The 12,346-nt window shown below is 38.7% G+C and overlaps 1 protein-coding gene across 1 annotated transcript in view; it reads left to right on the plus strand.

The window, feature by feature from the left end:
* The window catches only part of LOC136874921 (meckelin), a 162,085-nt gene that overhangs the window by 94,663 nt on the left and 55,076 nt on the right, over window positions 1-12,346 (plus strand). Inside the window, exon 9 of the mRNA XM_067148633.2 lies at window positions 10,335-10,619. Coding sequence (XP_067004734.2) covers window positions 10,335-10,619 — 285 coding nt within the window. The remainder of the gene's footprint in view (window positions 1-10,334; window positions 10,620-12,346) is intronic.

Raw genomic sequence — 12,346 nt, forward strand, 5'->3', positions numbered from 1 at the left:
AAGATGCCCCCCCAATGGGGTCTCATGATAGTATTTGAAGATCATAGGCACGAGAACAGCTGGAACGACAACTTTCATCATCTTGTCATGCCTCGAAGGGCAACATAAAATACCATTCCTCAGAACATAAGGGACGACATGTTCCCCAGAAGAAAGGGTTTCCATTATCGGAGCCAGCGTAGGATCTTCACGTTGGTATTTCTCGATATCCCTAAAGAGCATGGGAGCATCGGTTAAGATGGCATTAACCTCGGATAGTATGGACTCGGAAGGTGATGAACTGTCGACCGGTTCATGGGTCTCGACGTCGTTAGAAAACATACGGCTGAGTCCATCAGCAATAACATTTTCGGTACCTCTGATATGCCTGACATTGAATTGGAAGGCAGAAATACGGATGGCCCAACGGGCTATACGACCAGTACGACGCGGCCTACCTAAGACCCAGCTTAAGGCTTGGTTATCTGTCTCCAGGTCGAATTTGACATGTTCCAGATAGAGACGGAACTTTTCTAAGGCAAATAAAACTGCCAAACCTTCGAGCTCATAGATGGAATACTTGGCTTCTTGAGCTGACAATGTCCTAGATGCATAGGCGATGGGTCGCCTCCCTAGTTCAGTCTCTTGAAGAAGGACTGCAGCTACAGCTGACGACGACGCGTCCGTTTGGACGATGAATTTCTTCGAGAAATCAGGCATAGCAAGTACAGGGGCATTACAGAGAGCTAATTTAAGATCTTCGAAAGCGGCTTGTTGAGAAGGTCCCCACTCGAATTTGATGCCTTTCCTACGAAGAAGGTTTAAGGGCGCCGCTCTATTAGCAAAGTTAGGAATGAACTTTCTGAAGAAATTCACCATACCAATAAACCTGGCGATGCCTTTAATGTCCTTGGGAGGTTTAAAATCACGGATGGCCTGTGTTCTAGAATGATCGACTGCTACACCATCGGGTGACACAATATGCCCTAGGAATGACATAGAGGGCTTAGCAAAGGCAACCTTGGACAACTTAACAGTTAACCCAGCCTTACGAAGGCGATCGAGAACTTCGCGCAGATGATCTAGATGTTCTTCAAAAGTCTCTGAAAATACGACATCATCCAAGTAGTGATATAAGTACTCAAATTTGATGTCGGAGAAGACCCTATCTAGTAGCCTAGTGAGTACAGCTGCTCCGGTGGGGAGCCCGAAAGGCACGCGGTTGTATTCGTATAAATTCCAGTCCGTAGCAAACGCTGTAAGATGTTTAGACTCTTCGGCAAGGGGAATTTGATTATAGGCCTGATTTAAGTCCAAGATGGTGAAGAACTTGGCCTTACGAAACCATGAAAAACAAGAATGAAGGTCAGGAAGGGGCACAGATTGCAACACCACCTTCTGATTGAGAGCCCTGTAATCAATGACAGGCCTGAAGCCTCCTTGGGGTTTCGGGACTAGAAAAATAGGCGATGAATACGCCGACTTAGAGGGCCTAATAATACCATCCTTCAACATCTGATCAATAATTTCTTTCAGAGCCTTCATTTTAGGTGGAGATAGCCTATAAGGTGGAAAACGGACAGGAATCGAATCCGTGACCTCAATTTTGTATTCAATAAGGTCAGTAACACCAAGAGTATCAGAGAACACCTCGGGAAATGACTGACACAGTTTGCGAATACTATCAGCCTGCTCCTCAGGTAGATGTCTAAGGTCTAACAACATCTCATCCTGGGTAGGCGAAATAGAAGAGCATGACACAGAATTACACTTTAATAGTGGTATTTTACAACTAGAAGCAAATTTGAATGTGCACGACCTAGACTGGAGATCGAGCACAAGACCAGTGTGAGAAATAAAGTCAGCTCCCAATATAATGGGGCAAGACAATTGCTTGGCCACAAACAATTTAATTTTCCATGTAAACTTAAAAATACGAATTTTGACCAGTACGGAACCTAGAATTTCTAATGGAGATGAATTAGCCGAAACATATTGAATAGGAGAAGAGTCATAGACAGGTAGTTTACAAACAGATTTCAATTTCGAGTACCATTCAGCCGAAATAATGGAACAAACACTGCCTGAATCTAATAGAGCTGTTATAGGCTCGTTATTTAACTCAATCTTAAGAAAAGGAACAGGTGCGGGGGTATCCGCCGCAATCCTAAGACATTCTTTAGGGCATTCAAAAGATGAATTTGAAGGCTGATCGTTCTCTGCATTTACAACCTGTTTACTAGGGGCTGAGTCTCGGGAAGATGGATTAGTCGACTCAGCCGAAGCCACTAGTCACTTTTTATTATTGGCATAGATGGAATTTGCACCAGAAGTTGAGCAGGAGGGGGTGCTATTTGAGTTTGGGCAATTCTTGGCGATATGTGAGAAGGTCCCGCACTTAAAACAGCCTTGTGATGACCCGGCTCCATTCCTTGTCCCACTTGACTTGATCAGTGGACACTTGTCGCGCAGATGGTCAGGCGACCCGCAAGCATAACATTTACGGGGATTGACTGGTCGGCGAGGTGGAGGCCGAGTATTACTAAAGGAAGGCGGGGGTTCTTTCGCGACACGCAAAGAATCGGCGTATCTAACTCCTTCCGCTGAAACGGCCAATGCTTCAAGTTCAGAGAAAGTTTGCGGGCACGCCGCAAAACACAAATATGACCTATAGGGAGGTGAAATTCCCTCTACAATAGCCTGTACAATCTGATCTTCAGGAAAATGAAGGGCAAACACCCTAGTATAAAACTTAATGTCCTGTATGAAATCAGCCAAGTTTTCATCCAACCTCTGTACTCGATAATAGTATTTCTGAATCAGAGATGACCTCGCGCGGGCAGGAATGAAATTTGCAAGCAAGTGTGCGTGAAAATCTTCAATAGATGACTGTTCAGCAATGGCTCTTACTATTTTATCTGAGAGAACACCAATAGCATACGGATAGATAATTTGCAAAATCTGACAAGGGGAAAGAGAAAACACAAGGGCGTGATCCTGAAATTCAACTAAAAATCTTAAAAATGAAATAACTTCACTGGTGGTGTTGACAGAAAACTTAGAGATACCTCTTAGCAACATTGCCAATGGATGAGGCAAGCTACTAAACCCGGGTGACAAGGTAGGTAAAGGTTTCAATGGCAAAGAAGTTAATTCAGAACGGATGTTACCCAACGATGCACGGCGTTCAGACTCGTTGTCCAATGGGGCAGAGATAGTTTGAGCAGTGGGGGTTTTCCTATTTACTTCTCCCTTAGGAGACTCTTCCTCGCTACCTACATTCACTATGGTGGGTAGATCAGATTTGGGAGGAATTTCCCCGGTTAACAATAGAGTGACTTTACTAGACAATTCAGAAATAGTTTCAAGGAGCGTATTAGCTTCCTTCCTCTGAACGTCATTCACCTTTAGAGACAACAGATCATTAACTCTATTTGAAAAGTGATATAGTCTGCCTTGCACACGCTTAATTTGATTAGGAGACGGATCATTTTCATCAAAAAAACTAACTACAGATGCTAGCCCAGTAATATTCTCGACGATCGTGGAAAGAGAGTCATCAATTTCTTTCTCTCCCAAATTGGGGATGGAAATGGGCAAATCAAGGGACTCTCTAAGCTTGTTAGTGTCTATTGCAACCGTGCCTCCAGATTGAACGTTTCTGATAGTTAACTCGTATATCAACTCCTCTTTGCGCAAATAGTTAAGGAGGAGAACATCGCGAGGGCCGGGCATGATGACAGAACGATTTTGAAAAACTCACAAATGCCAGCAACTGAGAAAATGGTTAGAGTTTGAATTAAAGCAATGTTTAACCGTCAAGAGGGGCAAAATTGAGACCCATTCAACCACGCTCTGCTACCACTTGTTACCGTGTTTTGGTGGTAGGTAGAGGTGAAAGAAGGTGCGGGCGTGAATGGATCTCAAGCTACGAAAATATAGTGCATGTAAACAAAATTTAAAATTTAATAAGGTTATATTTTTTTTCAAAATAAATAATTAACAAGCATGGCAGTTACAGAGTAGCAAGTCAAAAAAAGGTAGTTACAATATTTACAGAAGTTGGGCTTCGAGCCCCGAATTCACAATGCTTGGGCAATCAGCTCAGTTTTATCCCAAACACAATTTTAACAGAGGGGCAGAAAACCCCATTCATACCTAGGAGCCCTTGCTCCAAATTACACTGAAAAACCTCCTCGAGGCATACAACATACAATTTTTAAAAGAGCGACACGCTCTCCAATTTAAGCCTCTCCCAGGCCACACTAAACTCCACCTTCAAGCTGTCCTCAACGGACATAACACAGGGGTAAAATACCCAATCTACTGAGGTCTATTAAACGAAAAGAATGTTAATTAAATGACCTCTAAAATAACAATTTGAGAGGAGGCGAACTTGCACTCCTAATACACTTTGTTTTTAAGACCTATTTTGGCTCTTAGGCCACTGATGCAAGGGCTAATCCCATACTACAGAGGTGACTTAAGAAAGGAACAATAATTTTACGTTATCGAAGAATAGGTTGTGAAAAATAAGTTCACCTCAAAACAATATGAGTGGGAGCTCGAGAGGGTTAGCACTCTCTATCCCATTATGTAGCTTTACAAGAGAATAGAAGAAAAGAGTAGTTACATTTTAGGAAAAGGTTACATGATGGAAAACGCTTCGAACCCGCCGCGAGAGTTAAACTGCCGACCTAGCAAGAAAAGAAGTTATTAATAGGCCATTACCTGGTAGTAGATCGCAGCCGAGGAAAGAGGCGCTTCCCGCCTCCTGCTATGTACTTAATACACTGAAAGATGGAACAGAAGTGGCCCGGTGACCCTAAAATCAGCAGTTTAAATACTCTCGCAGAAAATTCTAGGCGTTAGGGGAAAGAAAACACCCTCCCACAAAGATTTTATTGGGTAGGACCCCGCAACAGATTCAAGTTGGGGAAAGATACACCAGATTGGTCAGAAATTCATTGAAGAAATTCGTGATTGGATACATTCAAAACAAGGGGAAGAAAGGGGTAAATATTGCTAACTTAAACAATGACAGAAAGAAATTTAACAAAGAACAAACTCCTGAAATTAAATTTTCTCCAACAAAATAGTTCTTTGACTCCGCACTAGGTTGCACTATTGTTGATCTTCAGTAGTGTCCTCTAGAAGAGAAAGTTCACACCTCTTAATACAAGCAAAACAAAAGTACGTCGAAAATGACACAGTTCACAAACTCAAAAATTTCCAGGTAGTGACATCTTCTGAGAAATTTGGAAATTAAGACCGTAGATAAAGTTCAGACTTCCTCCAGAAGAGGAGTTTTAACTGGCGCAACTTTTAAATAAACGGTGTGGAGGTGTACCGCCCGGTACAATAATAATAATAATAATAATAATAATGCAACAGTTACGTAACGACCAGGAAAAGATACTAACAGATAAACAACAATGGCAGACCAGACATGATTCAAGATGATAAGGTGACTCAATAATGCAAGAATGACGACACGAATGTTATTAAAGCCCTCCATTAACAATATCCTTACATTCTTCAGAAGCACTACATGTAAAATGAATAATACCAAAATTTACTGCCACCAAATATCCCAAAATACAACCATCCACCTTAAATTACTTTTAATAATAATAATTATTATTATTTTGGAAAACGAGTGTCAACAGAGATTGCTCGGTGCACAGTTCAAAATGTACAGTCACAGAGGAGAAACTAACCCATATCAAATAAAGAAAATAAATAGAACAAGATGTCAATATAAAATATAACGTCAAACACCGGCAGAATTAACAAGCAACGGCCAGCAATAAATCAAATGAAAACACCAGCATGAAGAGAATGTCACGAGAAACACACACCAAATTTAGCAGAATAAAATAAATAAGATGAAAATAAAATGATCAAAACACACCAGAAGGTCATTGGACAACTTCACAATGCACATACATCGGCTCCCAATAGAAGTCCACATGATGAAAATTAACGCACATAAGTCACGCCTCGCAAAAAGATGAACACCAAACTACGAGGCGCACACAGAATTTAGAAAAAACTTATCAACAAATAAATAAAGGCGGTACTTACAGAAATGAAGAAAACTACATTGCCAAATAATCCATAATGAATTAAGCAACCGAGCAAGCACTATCACTATTACTATCACTCACAAGGCAAACACTACATTTTAAACTAACACTACACCATTTTTACACTAAACACAAATGCTATATCTATTATTATTTACAGTCGTTAATCCCTCAAAGGGATACCGAACACTTTTCAACCTATTCCTGAACTAGGCATGTTTAATAGGCAAGCTGGCATCAGAGAGCCAGTTATCAGCGTCATTCTCCAGCGAGTTCAAATACCAGACAGTCGCTCCTAAAGCGCCCAGCATACCACAGCAGTCTAGCGAGCCATGCGCTCTCTGTCTGTCAGCGTTCAAACTCACCACAAGTTCCACTGTGCGCACATAGATGGTGTTAACGTACACATTTCAGGCAGTTGAATACGCAATGTTACCAACATAGAAGTATAAAATGTGCCGTGCAGCTGATCCAACAACACATACGAAAGGTCCAAATATATTGTGCCGATATACAAAGACATACACCGTCAGATTTCAAGTTTATTTATTAATTTGAAATTAAATTTGATTTAAATTTAGTGATTGTAACAAGTTGAGTAAAAGCTCGTATAAGAGATTTTTTACGTCAATTAAGTTGTTGAGATGAAGGTTTTTGTTATAGTATTGATCTAAATAAATATAAATGCTTTCTAATTCATTCATTAATTTCCCTTTGCCCACTCTTTTGATAATTGTAAGGTCCTGTTCGATAGTTGTAAAATGATGCCCTGATCTTTCATGTGAGAACTTATGGCTGAGAACTTGTTGTGTTTATTGGCATTATAGTGCTCTTGATATCTTGTAAAGAAGCTCCAGCATGTTTGCCCAATGTACGAAACGTCACATTGCGTGCATTTGAGTATGTATATGCTTGATCTTGAATAGATGCTACTGTTTTTTTTTTTTTTGCTAAGGGCTTTACGTTGCGCCGACACAGATAGGTCTTATGGCGACGATGGGATAGGAAAGGCCTAGGAGTTGGAAGGAAGCGTCCATGGCCTTAATTAAGGTACAGCCCCAGCATTTGCCTGGTGTGAAAATGGGAAACCACGGAAAACCATTTTCAGGGCTGCCGATAGTGGGATTCGAACCTACTATCTCCCGGATGCAAGCTCACAGAAATGCTACTGTTTGAGTCGAGTGTGTTGTGATTGAGAAACAGGTTGCGGTTAGTGCTTGTTGTCGTAAAGGCAATGTTGATATTTTGCTTTTTTAAGGGATTTGTTACCTGGTAAATACCTGGATTATTGTAGGTGAAAGTGGCGAACTTAGATTTTTTGGGTTTATCTGGGACGAGGTTTGTTGCTAATTTAAATTTAATCTTGTTGATTATTTGGTTAACTATCTCTGTTTTAAAACCGTTGAGTTTTGCCAAATTCTTTATATAATTGATTTCTGTTTTTAGGTTCTATGGTGTTAGAGGGATTTTTAAGGTTCTGTAAATTAAACTGTAGAAGGTGGCCTGTTTGTGGGAGTTAGGGTGTACTGATGAATTTTTAATTTTTAGTGGGGTTTGAGTAGGTTTTCTAAAAATTTGGAAATCAAATGTATTCTTATCTCGTGTGTACCGCCTTACTGACTATCAGCAGTAGAAGTTAAACATAGGCAAGAAAATTAAAGGCAGCACCAAAAATAACATGTTAACCTCAAACACTTACCGTTACCTTAGTTAAGACCATCAGTTACCCAGAGACCATGGACCAAGATAACCCCTGGTATGGCAATAAGTTGTTTTAACACTACTAAAGAAAACAAGAAGTTCTGTGAGAACAAGGTTCACATTTTATTCAAGAAATAATAGTAAAAAAAATTCAGACATTATTAGTAGAAAAGTAAAAAGAATTAAATGCCCTCAAGATTAAACAGTAACTATTTAAAACCAAGAAAATAGTGAGTGTAAATTTTAAAATGCTCGGCCGAATGAAAAGAAAAAAATGAAATAACAGATTTTCTTTTTTTTTAACTACCCATAAAAACTTGTGCACTTTGTAACCTGCTTTTACAATTTGACCAGAAGCCATCTGTTGCTTAAAGTTATTCTCTTCCATAGTTTGAACCAATTTAAATTTATCTTATTATTATTACTACTATTATTATAATTGAACAGTACCAAAAAATGTCACACCAGAATTCAGTTCGTATCTCACTTCCTGAGTAATAAATCATACAACCCAACAGAGGGGCAGAATGAAACCAACTCCAACAAGATAACAAAGGAAATTAAGAAAGAAGAGGCAAGAAAAACTAGTTAATACATCACCAAGATGCAGGAACACCCAACACATATCATTAAAATCCAACGCAAAGACCGTGAACCACCCCGTAGAAATAATCATCACCAACCCAACAGGTTGCTACGGTAACGTCATCACGCCATGTGTCCATAACAACCACCAATACCAAAACAAGCACAATAATGGCACATACACAGGAGGAAAAGAAACCCCCAAAAATATAGAAATTACGAACGCAGCAAGGTAAAATAAATTAACGGGAATTAGAAATTAGTATGTGACAGAAAAACATTTACACTGAAATTCAGGTGAAACCTCTTGTGGCCTGTAATTTTATAATTAGGGTAGTTACGTTTTCAATTATGCATACCAAAATAGTTAGATAAATACAAACCAATTTGCCTTTTCAAAACAAGAAATGCAAAATAACAATAACTCATAAAACTTATTTGGAAGTAACCTTCTTAAAATTTACTATCCTCACTTTTCAGAAACAGTTAGGCGATATTATCAAGATACAAGGAAGAAACCCAAATTAATGAATACCCTAGCTAATATTAAAAGAATGCGAAGATGGACGCTTTTAGAAGTTCAAACACATGAAATCTTCAGACCTGAAAATTGTACATCATCTTCCGTGGAATCAGGAGGCCAAAAGAAATAGGATTGTGAAGAGACTTACATGTTGGTTCAAGCTGCAGAAACACGTTACTATTGTCTACTCACGTACAAGCACTAGTAATTACCATATCCAGAAGAAAGGTAAATAAATAAGAGGACGTTCTTGTTCAATAAAGAAAGACGATTTCCGAGGGCAAAGCCCTCACACAGATTTCAAGTATCCAGGCTTCATATCGTAGATGGGAACCAGATCGCGGAGCGGAGCAAACACATGTCCTTCTTTCATCTTACTCACGCCACAACTCATGGCGTCCCACAGCTATAATCATCATGGCCCACCAACAGGAAAGAGATAGTGAGAGACTTGCTCTCAAGGTGACACCACAACTTAGAGCACAAAATCGTACCAGACCAAGTTTAAGAATAATAGAAGAAAACATTCAAGCAATATAAGCACATAAGCTCCATGACGAAGATGATAAGAAATAAATGATGTGAGTGAAGCCACGCAGGAAGTAATCATGGAATACAAGGCGGAAATAATTTCCGAATGTTACCAATTTCTATAGCACGAGTGCCGTTTTGAAAAATATGTCACAGAAGAGCAATAAATCATGTCACTAACGTGACTGCCTCCCTCCCAGAAGCTACACATAATCTTCTTACCATACAATGGTCAAGCAATCAACAAAATTAGTGGGTAGTACCAATCACATGAGAGAAAGACCACTTAACTAAATTCTTTCTAGCATACTTCCAATATGCATAATATACCACCATTCTCATAGTACTTGGACCATTTACAATGTAAAACAAGGTCTAATGTTCAGCCTACTTTGTAGACGTAATTTAAGTTCATAATTTACATAATCCTTTTTTGAACCATTCACACACCAGTATCTTTTCTTTTTTTTTTAAACGTTGAGTTCCATTAGGAAAGTTCTACAATACACATCCTCGTAGTTTGAAGTTTTTGTTGTACCAAAAGAATGTTAAATTACATGTTAAAGAACAGTAGATTTCAATTTTTTAGTTACACCAAATTGTTAACCATAGGCAACAACAGAGTAATCACTCGCTAGGTAAGGTTTTCCACTAATGAGTTTCAGAAGTTCACACATAGTGCTAGAAAGGTCACATTTGAGTGAATGGACCTGGTTCACTTATGTCTAGCAATTTTGATAATTTGATTATTACATTAGGCTCATCAAGTGATTGTTTTAAGGAGCAAAACTTTGAGATTATCAGACAGACATTCTAATCTGTAATTTTTTCCTTGAGTTAATAGGCTTAATGTTTAGGATGAAATTAGCTTTCAGTGAGTTGTTATCATCTTACTGTGGTTCTGTAAGATTTTTTGTTTCATGCAGGTGGCAATGGGTGTGTTGTGTGCTTTGGCTGCTGTTTGGTCTTGTGTGGAGACTTGGAGCTATTCACGAAGATGTGGACATATGATAATCGACATTGTCACTCTGGCCCGATTGGCACTTTTTGCTTGTGGAAACTTGGCTAATGTATTCTTTCTTGTGGTGGCCTGTGCCAGTCTGTATGTATTTGCCTTCTTTAAAGGTCAGAGTATTGTTCAAGTGCTGTTACCAACAAGCAAGGATGAAGCTCTCATTCGAACGTATGTTATAACAGCATTTGTGTTGAAGGTAAGGATTTAATACATTTATTAAATAAATACCTTAGAAAGTAAGTATGTGAGTGAGTGAATAAATGATTAAATAGTGATAACAAATATAACAGCAACAATAATACAGTATCAGAGATAATTTCCATTGTTCCTAAATCACTCATTTGGAAATCCTTGATCATAGGTACGTTTTCACTTTCAGGCTCTTACAATTATTGGATATTCCCTTACAATAATTCAGCATGCTGCCATATACATATACCATTTTATTATTGTTAAGGGTTGTTGTTGAGTTCCTGTGGAATTTCTGAACTCAGCAGTGTAACAACCATATCAGAATAACTATGATAATGGAACTCTCTTAGAAGTGAATTAAATCCCATTCTCGATCATCTTAGAAGGAGTTTTTTGTGTATTCTTACAGAAGTTTAAGGGAATGTCTGAATGATATTTAGTACATAGGCCTTGACTGCTTTCTTCCCAATTAATTAAACAAAAATACCCACCTCCCCAAAATCTCTGTTAGGGGCCGATGACCTTATATGTTAGGACCCTTTAAACAACAAGCATCATCATCAAAATCTCTGTTAGTTGTACTGAAACGCAAGCATATATAGAAATGTTAGAAAATATTATTTGAGTAATTTTTGAAAAATGAGCCAGGGGTTTTGTAACTCATATGTCAACATGGAACCAGCCTTTGGAAAAAAAATAATCATAAACAACAAATTCCAACCAATACTCTTTACCAGGATTGTGGAAAGTATATAGGGTACATTTCTTAGTTGCCAAAAGACCTGCCAGGAATTCCAGATCCTGCAACCAACTTGGCACATTCTACATCAACATTCGCTTGAGAAATAATCCTATATGAAGTTGTTGCAGGTGTTGAACCCATGATATCAAAGTCTTTGTCTGTTCTGCATTGAACAAAATGTATAAAGTATTTCAACCCATATGTGATTTTTGTGCCATACTGTACTTATCAGAAATGTACATTCTTTTGATTAAGACCTAGGTCTATTTTAATGACAGTTTTTTGTTATAGTTCGTGCTTTCTAAATGGTAATTATTTTAATTTGTTTTGTTTGTTATAGTAGAAGTCATTTCTTTTCAGTTTTGACTTGGTTTATCTATAACTGTTAAGTTCTTCAGTCTGCCAACACTAATTTATAATCAAATAAAGTTTAGAAAATACCAGAAAAAGAAATGACTTAATTAAAATAGCATGACATGTGTCTTTCTTGAAAGAGCATTATAAGATTCTATCAAATCACACTTTATAAAACTGTTTTTTGTCCAACCCTTGTCCCGTTTCTCTACAGGATCGGGTACGAGGTGAGATGAATCTGTTGTGGCAGACTTTTATGACTGGATGCCCTTCCTGACGTCAGCCTCATCAAAGGAGTTAATGAGATGAAATGAATGACGTGATATATGATAGTGGGAAGGGAGAGGGAAACCCTGTGCCGGCACATAGCCTACTCCTGTCGAATAGCACCAAGAGGTCTGCTCTAGGCTTAACGTCTCCATCCAACGGACGAATCACCATCAACAGCGTCATATTCTCTCACTTCATATTAGCAGTGCGGAGAGGTTTGGAATTTTGGAATTTAGTCCAAGCTTTTGACACGCAGTCTAGTGATTAGGAATTTTCATACCACTGTCTCCCCTACCCTGCCAGCCAACATTCTGATGGTAATATTCTTTTAGACCAACGGGACTTGAACCGGCTAACTACGGTGT

Source organism: Anabrus simplex, chromosome 5 (genome assembly GCF_040414725.1).
Source record: "Anabrus simplex isolate iqAnaSimp1 chromosome 5, ASM4041472v1, whole genome shotgun sequence".
NCBI lineage: Eukaryota > Metazoa > Arthropoda > Insecta > Orthoptera > Tettigoniidae > Anabrus > Anabrus simplex.